Here is a 16,416-nt window from a genome sequence, read left to right on the forward strand (position 1 = left end):
GCCAAAAGAGGGACACTGCAGGCCTTAATTCATTAGTTGAGGCTCCAGATTAAGTTAGTTACAGGAAATGACTGTGTGTGGTGTGTATGTGAGTGGGTGCTTTGTGCCATTGTGGAATCTTCAGAGAATTCACAGCCCTGTGGCATTATAACTTGAGGAAGTTGAAGTAAAAGAGGCTGAGTTGGAGAAATAAATATTCAGTACCTGCTGGCAGAGAGTTCTTGTGTCGGAAGGAGTTCTTTGGCGTCCCCGGTGCACTCGACGGTCTCTCCCATGTTGTCTCTGTTGGTGTTTGGGAGAAGGGGAAGAAAAGAACACAATGACATTAACAAAGTAACACCAGTTGCTACATTCTTTTGCTATTCTGTTGACAATTTTGGAAACAACTTTGGAAACCATAAGAAGAAGTGATTCACAGATGGAACTTAGCTCTTTTCATAGTCAGCAGTTACACTCGAAAAAAGCCACATCTCGACCGCAGTCAGCGGGCATCCATTCTGTTTCACTTCTACATCGTGTATCAGCTATAATTTTGATTTATAGTGTTCGTATTTTTGACGTGAGGCCTCTTTTGTTTCTCGAGTAGTAAAAAAAAAAAGAAGAAAAGAAACACAGGAACAGTGCAAGTGGTTTCTAGGACCTGTTATAATCAAAGAGATAATGTGTGTCAATTTCTATTTGACCACAACATTTGCAAATGTCTAAAAAGTAACTGTCACTGTTTTAGTAGCTAAGATGTAGCTAGATAGTCTGACCTACAGACCCAGACCTAATAACTTTTTGACTGCTGACATTATTTTGTCAGTATTCAAATGGACTTCACCTTCATGCGCCTCTTTTATTCGGAGTCTTGAAGGCTCAGGATAGAGCTGAAGGGATATGTCTTTGATTCTCTGGACACAGTGGCGGTCCTAGCCTGTTTGGCGCCCTGGGCGAACACTCCCTCTGGCGCCCCAACATGATCTAACACACCTACACCTTAGTTCACAGATTCGATTTGTCTAAGGTGCATTTCTGAGATTTCACACAACATAGGATTCAAATCAAGAATACATGATGGACTTGGATTTACATCATTATAAATGAAATGTGCTCTATTTGGAAGCAGCCACCGCTCCCCTTTTGACGGGTTGTGTGTGAGACTTTGAATCATCAAACAGTAAATTTTAAATTGTTATTGATCCCTTTACCCCGAGTCCTAAAGTGTATATTTATTTTCTTACTCTTCTTATATATATTGTTTGTTTACTTGCACTGCTGTAACTGGAGCCTCGTCGTCTCTCTATATACTGGACTGTATGTAGCAGAGATGACAATAAAGTTTACTTTGACTTCAGCAGCGAGCAGGCGCACCGAGGGCTCTCGCGCTCACTTTTTGTGTATAGAATTTCGATAAAACATTGGTGCAAATTATAAGTCTCTATTATAATGTCTGGTGTTTTTGTGTTTGTTGGTTGGTTATTAGACGCTGCTCCAGCCAGCCAGAGAATCCCCCGCCGCCCCGCCCTCTCCTCTCTGCGCCGCAAGCAGCAGGCGCACCTCGCAAACGAAGGGCGTCCTTACTCCCAGCAAATGGGCGATAGAAAACTGATCGGTATCTATGACATTCCCAATATGCGCAGGCTGACGTCGGGGCAGCATGAGTACGAGCATTTTTTATTTTTTTTTGCCGATACCCATGATGCCGCCCCCCACCATGATGCCGCCCCGGACAACCGCCCGTATCTAAAACCGCTACTGTCTGAACAGATAGGTCAGGGCAACATGGGTTCAGCATCTTGTCCAAAGAAATTTAAGACATGTCGACTGGAAGAACCAAGGATCAAACTAACAACCTTCTGACCTGCTCTGCCTCTCATCACACCCAGAAAGACGGGATAAGAGTGAAGTCTGTTTGATTCATATTCCTCTAAGAGTCAGGATCACTTAGCAACAGAAAATCAGAGACTGCTGCGTGGCGTGCAGCTCTACAGAAACCTCGTTCCATCAAAACCTCCTGGATCAACCTGTTGCCCTGGACAAGATGAACATTTACCACACTGGAAGGACAGGGACAGTGTTTATATCGGCGATGCTTCCAGCTCAAATGCAGTCAAAGTGGAAGGATGTTTGCCAAATATCAAGATTTTACTATAGAGATTTAAGCCACTGTCTCTGTTCATCCAGACACAAATATGTAGAAATATAGTATGCCTTATTAATATAAAATATTTGCCTTTTGTCAGTTCTAGCATGTTTTTCTGGAAAATTATGTGAATGTGTTTCAACACACCCACTGAGGAAACGCTCTCCTCTTTCCAGTGGTGAAAGTTTAGTTATTTTTTGCATTGCAGAGTTAGAAAAAGTACTATACACTTAATAATGGAAACACCACAGAGTAAACCTTACTTGAGCTTTAGACGTGTCATAGGCCAACTGAAATGCAAGAACTCCCGCTTGAAGTCATGTGGAAGTTGAAGGTCTACCCAACCTTTGTTTTTTAATGACATTTATCTGTTCTGGCTGCTACAAAAAAATATATATATATATATAAAATAAAATAAAAAAATAATAAAAAAAAAAAAAAAAAAAAAAAAAAAAAAAATATATATATATATATATATATATATATATATATATATATATATATATATATATATATATATATATATATATATATATATATATATATATATATATATATATATATATATATATATACACACATACATACATACATACATACATACATACACACACACATACATACATACATACACACATACACACACACACACATACACACACACACACACACACCTACACACACACACACACATATCTTTTATCAACCACCTGTTCTCTTTTCCTGGTTGAACTGTACCTGTACAAAAGGTACAAGCTTTGAACCAAGCAAAAAAAAAAGTATTAATGAAGCTTCTCAGAGGTACTGATGATACTTTCCCAACATCTATCCCCGTTTCATTCCTGCTGGAAAAGTTGCTGGCAACGGAAGATTGTAAAAGCAAGTCCAATGCAGATCCTAGAAGATACCCCTTTCATTTGAACTCCCTTATGTCCATTCTGATCACCGTGCTGGGCTCAATTAGCCATTTTCTATGATCACAGAGAGAATAGGCACAAACATGTAAAGAGCTCTCATTTCATTCGGGTCTTTTACTCCGGCCCTGCTCTATTTGGCGCTGCTCAGCAGAGGAGACAACTGAGCCAAGCCCATCAGCTCAAATGACACGCATGGAGGGGATAACTGGCTGCGAGCTTATGGAGAGAGGCTGTGCCTTCATGTTGGATGTACAACATCGGGGCAGAGCCGGCACTCGCTGGCCATAAATGTATCAATTCCTCTCTGTTAGGCTGTCACAAACAAATCGATACAGTAAGAAAAATGGGATATTAAAGCAGAAAATTACTGTATAACCTTCTTAGCGGAGGGAAATTGCTTGTTATTGTCATTCTATGTATTGCCAGAGGAATAGCATTCAAAACATCATTAAAAATACAATTTCATAAATCCCTGTTAGTCAGATTTAAACTAGATTTACAAATTAACGAAGGCTATCACAATCCTTTTCAGTATGAATTGCCCGTAAATATTTTTTCCAACCAAATAGCACTTTTATTTGTATTAAAAGGTGTGAAAGCCCACATATTTACTATATGTTCAATCCCAGGGACAGATTGAGTTTCCAGGCAACTGGCTCTGATCATTTCCATCAAACTGGGTTTTTTTTGTTTTGTTTTTGTTTTTTTACACACATCAGTCTTAACATTTGCTGCATTCGTTCATACAGATACAGTGATACATATGTAGCAGAAGGAGCGATTTTCATCAGCCTGCCTTGTCACAGAGGAGATGAAGTCCAAAAAGCTGTCAATCATCCTAAATTACTTTGACAGCCTGGATTACAGGATAGAGACCAAAGAGTGCACAGTTTACTCGCTTTTCAGGTTTCACGTGCATCTTAATGAAGCAGATTCATGAAATCAATGACAGAATGAAGTCATCTAATGATCCGAGCTGCATCGGCACGGGCTCATTTATGGATCATAAAAGCATTCATTTCTTTTCGGATTGAGCAAACGTCTCGGATTTTCATTTTGCACAGTGTGACTGACAACGGAAGACAGCGATGCTTAAAAGTAAAAATGAATGAATGGAACTAGTCGACAGCAGGTCCGACAGCAACACGGCGACAGCTCATTGTCCACGACGCCACACCGACAGAGATCCCTGATTCGAAACAGGGAGAAGGAGAATGGCCTAGTTAGCTTTGACACTGATGCTATATTTTATTCATAACCATATGACACAGGTCCCTGATGGATTAGCTACCTCCTGTATCTGGTTTTTATCAGTCGAAGCAGCCCGTTCACTCACTGTGTTATCTCCAGATTGTAGACGCACTGACATGTGCTTTTCCTAACATGCAGAAAAATCGGGGGAAAACAATCAAAAACACTAAACATAAATTCTGTACACTGTCTGTGTACCTTATGTGAACTTAGAACATTGTAAAGTCATTTTTGTCAGATTCAAGTAAAGTCCTTTAGAAGCAGTCTTGCCAGTAGCCACCTTGATAAGACCTTTAGGCTCTTATTTATATCATTTAACTACTTATTAGTCATGTTCACTTAATCTCATGGAAAAAGTGAATCAAATATGTTGTTAACTGAATGTTGAGCTGAATTTTAGTAGTTTACTCTATTTGAAAAGTAACTTATACGCATTTAATGTTGCATGTTTTCACAAAACGGGGTATGTTGTAACAGGGCAGATTTAATTGCTTTTACAATTCGGCCTTAAAAATCCTGGGACTGAATCTGTATCTACAGCATGTGTGCTCTGGCTGGAATGTCTTTGGTTTAGTATGTTTATCCAGCAGCCCACTGGTTCACTGGGATGAGTGGAGATTCTGAGGAGACGGGTACAAGCTGCAACAGCCAGCACCGCGGCTCTGCTGCACCCAGCAGCACAGGAAGGAAAACCAAGAGAAAAAAAAACCAATCCCCAACACAAGGACATGCAGCCCTCACCCACGCACTCCGCTGTTACCATGGTGACACAGAAACACAAATGCACACGCACGCGTGCACACGTACACACGCGTACACACACACATATACAATCTAATCTCGCTGAACTTTAGCGTAACCAAAGGGAAGTCCAAAGAAAATAGCAGAGTTGCTATAAATACCTAAAAATTGTATCAAATGTGTTTGTTTGGAAACAGCTGCTGTGGTAGTGAAGAGAAAAAAACCACAAGACCTGTAGCACAGCGTTTGTGTGCGTGCGTCAGGACCGAGCGTTCTCTAAGCTTTTAGTCATCGTGCAGCTAAGACTCAGAAAATAAGTCCTGCAGGTTTTTCCCGTGCCCTGTGAGGCCAGTTTCACAACACCATGGCAACAATATTGCTTTTTTTATGAGCCAGGATACAGATGCTGCTGATGTGTGAAAAAAATAACAACAAAAAAAGTTATGAAAAATTAATCTTTTTTTTTTCCTCATAGGAAATATTGTGGGACTCTTTTTGTAGCACCAAACGCATAAAAACAAGTAAATCTGCTGACGTCTCAGTGGAATAATGTGAGAGGGAGAAATAGATGTTTTTACTATTCAACAACAGTCTTATCCAGTGAGAGTGCGAGTTGGGTCCAACTTTTAAGACAGCAGCACTTAAGCACCTCATTAAATCCTAAAGGAGCAGAAGGAGAAACCCTTGGCTCGTGCCTGGGTGGAGACCTCAGCTAAGTTTAGATCCGTGCTAATGACCGCAACTTGACCGCTGCAGCCGTGATCGAAGGCGAGCATGCTGTGAGCAGGTTTGACGTGAGGGTCATCAGTGACTGCTAGGCCACAATCCCAGTTATATGAAGGAGATAGGTGCACGTGTGAAACCAGTACAACAAGCTGATTCACAACACAAGGCCAAGTATGAATAATGTTTCTAACTGTTCTGTCAGGTCTTATTACTGACAAGTGGTTATGTGTTCCTGTAGGAATTCACACTGAAAAGTGAGCGTTTGGTCCAATCTACAAGCCTGAGAGCCAGCTCTCTGTCTGAACGCAGCGCAGGAAACGAGAGCCCCTGCCAAACTGTCTTAAAGTTGAGTGACAGAAAAATGTACTGAATATAATTTGTTTTTATTTTGGCTCAGTAGGAGGAAATGAGGATTGTTTTCATTTACTGACTTCTTGATTTTTGAAGGTAAAGGATGCTAGTAAGACTAAATGTATGCATGGTTTACACAAGTTGAATGCTGTAGAATGTAATGTTGTCATGCTGCTTGTGTGACAGTTGCATGTATAAACCACTCTTACCTGTAGGGCTGCTGGATTATGGCAAAAATGATAATCACGATTATTTACACTGAAATTGAGATCTCGATTATTTGACAATATTTATTTAACAATAACAATGTGTTGAATATTGACTTTAAAGATTGTCAAAAAATAATATAAAATAGTGTGCGAATACTGATAACAGTGCAAATGTTTGCAATATAAAAAATAAATGAAAAATGTAAACATCTATGTTTAGTGACCTAGTTGATCCACGTCTGACTCCGACTCCGCGAACCCATAATGTTTCCACTCCACTGAAGTTTTTTTTACCTCTTTTCAACCAACAGCAGTCACTCTCCTCTCCAAATAACTTCTGCTTAGCTTTCCGAGCTTCCCTCGGGTCCTCTTAATCAGCGGTCCCCAACCCCCGGGCCTCGGACCGGTACCAGTCCGTGAGTCGTTTGGTACCGGGCCGCGAGAGTTGAGGCTCAGGTGTGAAATGTATAGTTTTCAGGGTTTTTATTGGTTTTCAGCGTTATTTTGTTATCGTTTTTATCGTTTACTCGGTTTTCCTGGGTCTTTTCACGTGTGTTATGAATAAATTTTATTTTTTTCGGTACCGGTACTAGTTTTATTTTGTTGTATTTATCCGCGACACCTTAAAGGCCGTGAAAATATTGTCGGGAATAAACCGGTCCGTGGCGCAAAAAAGGTTGGAGACCGCTGCTCTTAATTGTTGTGACACGTGTTCGAAATGCAGAGAGGTGCGCTCGATTTGCCACACGGAGCAGCGCGAGAGTGAAGCACGAGGGAGGGGCTAATAATCGGCTCAGTCATTTTTAATGATTGTTGAAAACCCAGATCGTAATCGTGATTAAAATTTGATTAATTGAGCAGTCCTACTTACCTGTATTATTTAACTCAAAGGCACACGAGAGTTGTAAGATATTAGTATCATCAGTCAAGTTTTATAGTGACTTCACTCTGGGATAGTATTAAGCTGTCTCTGTGCCAGTGTGTCAGTGTGTGTGTTTAATCAGGGAGACACTGAGAGGGGATTGTGTTGACAGAAACAAGGCCCTATCAGCTGGGTCTGTCCTTACAGGCCCTGATGGACGGCGTCTCTCTCTGGTACCATGACTACAACAGACACTGAGTGAACATTCAGCCAGATTACAGTCACATGAAATCACGCAGGTATCATTTTAAAGATCAAAACAGAGCTCTGCTAGCTTTCTGTTTCATGAAAGAAAACATATTATTGAGAATTCAAAGAGCGGTCTGAGAGCAAAGCAGGAAATCTTTTACTTCAATGTGGCAAATGGGAAATGAATGTTTATAAGCATGTCTTTTAGAAACAAGTATTAACAAAGAAACCCCAACAGACAGCACAAGCGTCAGAGTGCAAAAATTAATAATGACAGCTGAAGAAATAAATCTGCAGAAATAAACCAACTAATAAACACAGGCGAACCTACAAAAACCTGAGTTTTACTTTCTCAGTAAACTGATTTAGTGGGTTTTTGCAAAAAATACCAATACTTCTCTGAGTTACAGCTCCGTTACATTTACACGCTGACTACCAAAAGGTGATGATTATTGTAACTACAGAACTTCCTTTAAGGGTAAGTAGTATCAGAACGCCTGGTTATAGCTGTAACTACATTCAGGGGTAAATTCCAAACGGAAACTGCTAATAGCTAATTCAGCATTTTAATATTGACTATCATGTGTAGTATACAAAGTGAAAACTGAAGCTTTGGCACAGTTTGGCACAGTTTGACGTTCACTGTGTGACTGGAAGGAAGTGTGTGGTTGGCACTTTTTTTTCTAGAGGAGGAAGGGCACAGTGTTATAAATGTTCTGGTGTGAAGCCTTTTGAATGTGGTTGAAGAATATAACTCAGAAGTAAAGAGTTTTGATCAAATGGTAGTGTGTTTGGTCCTGGCAACACTGTGCCAAGTATGGTTCTCAAGTCAGGAGGTGATTAGCCTAGCTTAGCATGTAGGGGCATGCTAAGCTAGGCTAATCTGAAGCTTATAACAATAAGTAATAACAGCTAAAAACAACTTCACTCAGGTCTCCATTTCTCTGTTTTGGAAGGTCACCACCCTTTCATAGCTGCATCTGCTGATTTTTTTTAGCTAATGTGGAATGAAACACAGCGAAACCGCTGAGCTTGACTCCATAGCGTGCTAAAGCTAATAATGAAACCTCATGACAAGATCAAAACACACAAACTGATTTACTGACATTTATGATACGCAATTTACTGTTAATTGTGTCAATACTTAAAAACTGTGACTTATTCTTCACGTTTGATATTAAATTTAACTGACAAAGCAGCTCAATTTTTATAAGTCGCCTGTAAAACTAACCACACCTATGAGAACGATTTTATTTTCTATTTTGCTCTGTTTAGTAAATCTGGTCTTAGGCTAACAATTGGTTGTCTACCAATCGTAAGGTCAGTGATTCGATTATAGCATCTCACATCTGCATGTCAAAGTATCCTTTGGGAAGACATGAACTCTGACTTTCCCCAATACATCCATTGCACTGTAAGTGTTAGGTTAAAAAGCGCTTAGGCCTGTGTGAATGGGTGAATGAGGCTTGTAGGAAGAAAGAGCTTTGAGCGCTCACATAAACTAGAAAAGCATTACATCAGTACCACTCCATTTACCATTTAAGCAGTGACCTCTGGGACTGAAAACAAAAACTGAAGAGGGCCCTGTGGCAAAGTGGAGGAGCAGTTGCAATGCTCTCCATTTGTCCCATATGTGTTTACCTTTTTTTGCACATTGTACACATTATTCTGTTTCTATGTATTTGCTATGATTTGCTATTTGTCAAGTAACATTGCTTCACTCACTATCCCGGGTTTGTTTGTGTAAGCGTTCTGTTGCTGGCAAATCAAACATTCTGCAAATTAAGACAAATACTCAGTTATGTTTCTTTATATTTTATTATGTTACAGATTAAGTCATTTGTTCATACTTACTTTGTTTGTCTTTTCAGTCTTCATAAGGGTCAGGTTTGGGGAAACGCCCGCCTGGCATTTCCTCATTTTAAAGTCCTGATGATGTCACATGACATCAGCAGGTCAAACCAAGTGGTTTCTTTGTCCATAGAGATGCTTCCTTTTGTTTGTGTTAAGGTTTAAAGGGATTTGTTGAATGTTTTTCCTTTCGTTAATACTGCCATTTAGTTGTGTAAATGTGCATATTAGAAGTGTGTAGAGGTTTTGTGTTTTTCGATCATCTGTGTAGAGTTTTAGATCCCTCAGTTGAGTGAGTGGTACAGGCTGGGCAATTGGAGGGAAATTGATGGCCCTATTTAAAGCCAGTCTCTACCAGATACAGGAGAGAGGAGAGGTGAGCTGTGTCACCAGATCCATATTTTGTTAACAGAGTTTATTTGGGGAGGTAGTTTTGTTAAGTTACATTAAATTAAGTTCACTGTAAATAAATTGCTCACCTTGGAAACCTGAAATGTCCGCATAGTCTGCTTCCCTACCACCTTCCTTGACGTTCGAGTCTGACTACTTCACAGGCCCTTAGGCTTGAATAGGAAAGCGAGCCACAAAAAGCCAGGCTAGTGATATTCTGGCTACGGCTTCTTTTCACAGCAGGTCTAAAAAATCCACATTACATTTTCGCTTACCGTTGTTTGTGGTGTTGACATAGTATCGCCGCCCTTGTGGAGACATATAGCATTTCCAGTGAGGAGGCAGGGGATCTTTGAGATCCTCGACAGGAATCTGACTCAGAGATGCTGTCCTCTATCAAAACAGAAAAGTAAGAAATGTCAATAATGATGAAGAGTCTTCGTTTACTCACTGTTTCTTAACCTAACGTTTAGAGTTAAAAGAAAGATTAGGCTATACTCCTGGTGCAGAAGACATGTACAGTCTGGGTTCAATGAGGTTCTCATTTCCTCAAGCATTTCGCAACCATCGATGACATCATAGCAGAGCAGGCGGAATTGCTGCCGCTGCCACACAGAGAACAAGAAACTGGCACGGCCCTGAGGTTGGACGGAAAGCTCCAGAGCTCCAGAGTCAGCACATGAGCACACACAGCCGACAGCTGAAGAACACGATCGAGAGAGAGAGAACATGTAGCCAAACTGCGCACATCTGCTACTGATTAGCAGAAAAACAAAGGGCTGAGACTATTGTAACACATTGTGGGGATGCTGTCTGGAGACCCGAGAGAGCCAAATGAAATTCCAGCTCTATTCCTCAACAGAAAGTCTGGCATAAGAGGTTCATTTTACAAACTGCGAAGATATTCGAGCCAATCACTGGAGGTAAATGGATATGTCTTTGAAGGATAAGGATTTGGAGCACTTACAAACCGCACAGTAAACTCCATCTCTGAATACTGACTCTAAACCCTTGAATTTATAATCATGCTTAAGGAGAAGGAGAAACATTATGCATTTAGGCATGCAGGGTGGCATTGCTTAGCCTTTTAAACTATAAGACCAATTGTATTTGCTACAGATTTACAAGTCCTGATCTTGGTCTTCAAATGATGCATTTTTAAGTATTAAATCACAGTGAAACTCAGAAAAAGCATGCTCTCTGCATCTAAACAAACTAGTAGATTCTGGGTTAGTTCAAGTGTTGTTATGTGAGAGAATAATAACAGGAAGCACTGGGGAAACCAGTAATGAGTGAAACTAACTGTCCTGAAAGGCCACTCTGGGTACAAGTTTGGAATCCAGGAAACAGGAATGCACTTCATTATCATTAGAGGCACCTGGGATGAGGACAGACAACACATTTCTTAATGGAAACCATCTCATTACCCATTTAGGGGTAATCAATTGCTAGTCAGTAACTATTTAAGCCCAAACTGTCCCTGGAGAATGAATCCATTACATGTAACTGCTGCCCTCAGTGAACGAAGCAGAAGGATAGGAAGGAAGGAAGAAGCAGGATAAAACCCAGACCTCTGTGGTCCCACAGGGCTCGAGAGCATGAACACATGTCAACCTCGGGAGACTTACGACTGTGCGTAATTACACACTCTCCGACAGCATCTCAGCTAAGTTTTCTCTTTGATGGTCTCGGTGGTCACTTTTATATTTGTCCTTCATGTGTCTTTGAAAAATCGTCTGGTAATTTCTTACAGAAATGAAAAGCGGTCGCAGAGAAGTAACGATGGATAAACGGCGTGCTACAAAAGAAAATCAGAGCTATTTCCAGTGGCAGCAGTGACAGAGTGTGGTTTGTGCACTGAAAAAGAAATGGAACGAGTGTAAAAGACAACATGACAGTCAAACCACAGATACAGCTACAGCAGAGTTTAGTGCTACAGTGTACGGTTGCGCCTGCATAGGGAAGACGGCCTTCATTTACTTCGCACGTCTCTCAGTCAAACATGTGCTTTTGCAAATTCGTTTTCACAGTTTCAGAGTAGAATTGTGAAAACAAGACGACACCAAGCCAAGAGTGTAAGCAAGACCCGATGTCTTGTATAGAAGCTGACGTAGCAGCAATGCAGGAGCCAGCTTAGGGCTCTTATCATGTTGCATTGTTATTTGGTCTTTGTAACACAGTAAATCTGCCTTTGGGCCCGGCTGTCTAGATGTTAATCGTGTTTTAGTGAAAGTTCCTGTCTGGTGAGCAGTGTTGGTCAAGTTACTTTAAAAAAGTAATCAGTAACTAATTACTGATTACTTCCCCACAAAAGTAATCCCGTTACTTTACTGATTACTTATTTTCAAAAGTAATTAATTACTTAGTTACTTTTTAAAAACACGATTTACAACCTGAATAGGTGATAGATCTTTCAGCCCAATTCTACTTTTTCTGCATAATCCATCATAACAAATGTAATCAGATGGAAAAGTCTCTTTTTAAAACTTGTTTTATTAGTTTTAATCTTTTAACTTTATGCATCAAGTAAAAATTTAATTATATGCACCATTCTCTGACTGGAAGAAATTTGTTTAATATTTAAACTTATTTTGTGCACATTCCAGCACATAAAATATTTTGTTGTGTGTGTTTTTCACTCAGTCTTTCAAATAGATGCAAGTAAAACACAGCAGAAAATAAATAAAGTCAAAGACTAGCGGTCCTGTTGCTCTATTTTTACCTGTAAAGCAGGAGTAGGGAAGGCGGAAGTTTACCCTGGTGCAGGTGTGCCGCGGTCAGTGGAAGAATCCGCGAGTTTCTCTGTGAGTTTCCCATTACGCCGTTGCGCACTCGGAGCTTGTTTAGGGCTAGGGTTAGACACTAATGTTTTTGTCACTTTTTATGGAATCAAACTCAAAGTAAGGTCAGTACTTCCACGCTTTAAACGCTGCACGCTCATACTCTCTCCTGCACTCGATATATGATCCATTGTTGATCTGCACACAGCTGTTGTCACGAACGTCGCGCTCGCTTACGTCACTGTCATGAGACATTCTCGCAAAAAAAAAATCACGGTTTTTGTAACGCAGTAACGCAGCGTTCCTACGGGAAAGTAACGGTAATCTAATTACCGTTTTTGCAATAGTAATCCCTTACTTTACTCGTTACTTGAAAAAAGTAATCGGATTACAGTAATGTGTTACAAGTAACACATTACTGCCCATCTCTGCTGGTGAGACCTAATAACTTAGGTTAGAAATGAGCAGATAGAAACATGGAACTCAAAAGAATCCTGAATCGAAATCTTTCTGGATTCATCGTGTTGGTTTTTAGAGCATCAAGTGACCATGTTTAACATCACGAAAGCCATTTGCCAGATAATTATTATTGAAATGCTCCATAAAACCTTAATACCACATCATCTGTCAAGACGTCTCATCCAGGGTAAAGCCTAATAGACGGCTAGCAGCTACAGCTATCTGTGGTGGCATCCACATGCTATTCAAAGACGCCATAGCCCAAATAATATAAACCAGTGGTGCCCAACATTTTTACGCTACGGACCAGTTTATGTCTGACAATATTTTCACAGACTCACCTTTAAGGTGTCGCAGATAAATACAACAAAATAAAACCAGTACCAAAAAAAAGAAGATTTATTCATAACACACGGGAAAAGACCCAGGGAAACCAAGTTAACTATAAAAACGATTAAAAAAATAACGATAAAAACCGTTAAAAACCCTGAAAACCATAAATTTCACACCCGACCCTCACCTCTCCCGGCCCGGTACCAAACGACTCACGGACCGGTGACGATCCGTGGCCCGGGGGTTGGGGACCGCTGATTTCTACATTTATAACATTTATAGTTTTATAAAAATCAACCCCATACAGCTGTTGTAAAAGTAAACCTTAGCTACAGTGACCCAAACAATTTTTTTAGAATGACCTGTAGGCATTTTTTTTACTTTATTATTACACTTAACCCTTTAAGACCTACCATAGAACCAAGTCCGCCAGAGCTTATATTATATTTTTACATGCTGTAGAGCCATTTTTGGGAGCATTTCAAGTTGATATAAATCAATACAACCATTATAGTCCAAATTTTAATAATATGTCCGCATTAAGTGCATAGTAATTACATAAATTGCAAAAAAGTGCAATAAACTACAAAAAAATTTAAAATCGCTTTTGTTTTTTTAACATATATTTCTAGTTAGAGAAATTTAAGAGGCTTATCCCTCAAAACTGTAAATACAAAAAAGTTGCACAAAATAGTTTCCCACCACAGGAAATTTATTTTAAGTGTCTTCATAGTTTTATTTTTGAAATACACCAATTTTTATACACTGCAGGAAAAACGAAAATAAATATTATACTGCAAATTTGCAAAAAAACAGCATATGCATCAAAATAAACTATTTCCAGCAGTGCAATATGAGTCCTAAGCATCCCAGAAACGACACAGAAAGTCATAAAGTCAAAGATAACTTTTAAAAACACCAGTATAGGCTCATGAGGCCCTGATGGTAAAAAACTACATTTCCGCGAAAATGACGTCACTTCCGGTTTCGGGCAGGACATGGCGGACATGCGATAGTTCGCGCTGATGGACGTAGGAAGTGTTACAAACTGGAATATTATATTGTTTCTGGAATATTATGTTTTTGTTGCTGCAAGTGCTTTTTATGCAGTTTTTGCAAAGCTATATGTGAAAGGAAACTGTGACTTAGGACAAGCTGATGGCATAAGATGTAAGTACAACTCCTCCGGTTTCATATGCAAAAAAAATGATTGCGCTAGCTCACGTGGTTGCAGTGCTACCAGGATTTAAAAATAGTTACGCAAAACGGAGCGTGCCAGCTAAGACCGGCTTTAAAGAGTTCTTCTATAACCAACTACAGCACTTAACTAGTAGTGATGTGCGGATTGATCCTGAAATATCGATTCCTCCGATACCAGTCATTTATGTTCTAGAATCGATTCTCACATTAAAATATCGATATTTTAGTAATTTAGAGTAAATTTGTAGTTTATCATTAACAGGAACATAGTAGAAAGAAACTATAACATTCGGATTGTCTACATTCAAAGAACTACTTCCTCTTCCACCTTTCATAGTAATGTGCAAAATACGGCTGTATAAATGTCTTGCAGCCCCTTGGCGTGCACACTCACAACAATGGCTGAGCTTAATTGTGCGGACGTACTTTACCTCCACAAACAGCTGAGACGTGGTTTGCATACATGCGGCAAAAAAGAGTTGTTGTTGTACTAGGGAGACATTCAAAAGGGCTGTTGGGGGGGGGGGTGATAAATACATTTTACAGGGTTTATTTATCGGATAAAATACGTTAAATGTCACCGTAATTATTGGCCGGCCCGGAAACAGCGGGGGTGTCCAAATTCAGAGGCTGCTTCCACCTGAGGACCCGGCCTTCGCGGTCTAAAGAAAGCCGGGTAGTACGTCACAGGCTCCCTCAGTGTAGTGAAACTCTGCTGTCTGCTCCTTGCTATCTAAAATATAACCGGGCGCTGACGTAAACTCTTCTGTTTAATCATTTTCTGTTTGACGATTATTCAGCTGTGTGAAAACCCCGGAGGAACCCTCCCGAGGGATTAATAAAGTTTAATTTAATTTAATCTAATCTAATAACTCTTAGCCAAACCGATCTACTCACGAACAAATAAAACACTGAAAAAGCCAAACAATAACATTTTTAAGTTATCAAAGTGACTTGTATATCATGTTTAACCCGAGTAGCGAAAGACCGCGGGGGTTTGAAAACGATGTGTCGGTCGGCTCAGATATTTGAAGTTTACACAGCTACATTCTCACCTGAAAATATGTTAAAATTTTTTGCGACCCAGAAAGTAATAAGAGTAATATTAAAACTAAGTAGCTGCAGTAGTAGTAGCCATAGTTGGAAACTGAAATTGGCTGGGCCGCGCTATGAATTCTGCTATATGGTTTTTCAATTTTGTTGTCCGGGTGGAAAATCGGGAAAAATTCGGGAGAATGGTGGCTCCGGGAGATTTTCGGGAGGGGCACTGAAATTCGGTATTCTCCCGAAAAAATTGGGAGGGTTGGCATGTATGGTTGTGGCAACATCACTAACCTTGTCAAACACCTCACAGTAAATCATATCACAGAATATGACGAGAGGCGAACTGAAGAGGAGGAGAGGGACAGGTGTTACTAGGGCGAGACAGGCGTCTCTCACGAGTCCTTTAGTGCTGCAGGCAGGCAACGTGTTCAAATAGGCACAACTTCAGGTTTTTTATTTCTATATGATGAACTCTGCATTATTAAGTGATAACAACAAGTAATCTGATGTCCTGTAATCATTATGATGCTATAATTTGAGATACAATAAATAAAATAAGTTTTTGTACAAAGTATCGGTATCGGATCAGTATCGTCGATACCGCCCTGAATATTACTTGGTATCAGATCGGAAAGGAAATCAGTGGTATCGCACATCACTATTAACTAGTTCATCTACCAACCCAGTAATATGTATATTATTAACACTTGACTCTAACACTGGACAATGGGCAAATTAAACTCACATCCAGGAATGTTTGCCCTCCAAGTTTGACCTCACAGCATCAATCGGAATGAGATTCTGGTCTGTTTTTATCAGAGGACTTCATTTACATACCATCGATACATCTCCAAAGCCTAAATGATCTTCCAGGTCAACAGATCTCATGTACTACACTAACAAAACACCCTTGGAGTTTTCTGTGCAT

At 39.9% G+C, this 16,416-nt stretch overlaps 1 protein-coding gene across 3 annotated transcripts in view; it reads right to left on the minus strand.

The window, feature by feature from the left end:
* Positions 1–16,416, minus strand: part of gas7b (growth arrest-specific 7b) — a 76,494-nt gene that overhangs the window by 37,652 nt on the left and 22,426 nt on the right. For all 3 annotated transcript variants that reach the window (XR_014875547.1, XR_014875546.1, XM_085169332.1), the window contains exons 2-3: positions 9,948–10,065; positions 205–282 (exon numbers count right to left, since the gene is read on the minus strand). Coding sequence is in view for 1 of the 3 variants with exons in the window: in XM_085169332.1 (XP_085025458.1) it covers positions 205–282; positions 9,948–10,065 (196 nt within the window). In the remaining 2 variants the exon portion in view is untranslated. The remainder of the gene's footprint in view (positions 1–204; positions 283–9,947; positions 10,066–16,416) is intronic.

This window comes from Neolamprologus multifasciatus, chromosome 8 (assembly GCF_963576455.1).
Source record: "Neolamprologus multifasciatus chromosome 8, fNeoMul1.2, whole genome shotgun sequence".
Classification (NCBI taxonomy): Eukaryota; Metazoa; Chordata; class Actinopteri; order Cichliformes; family Cichlidae; genus Neolamprologus; species Neolamprologus multifasciatus.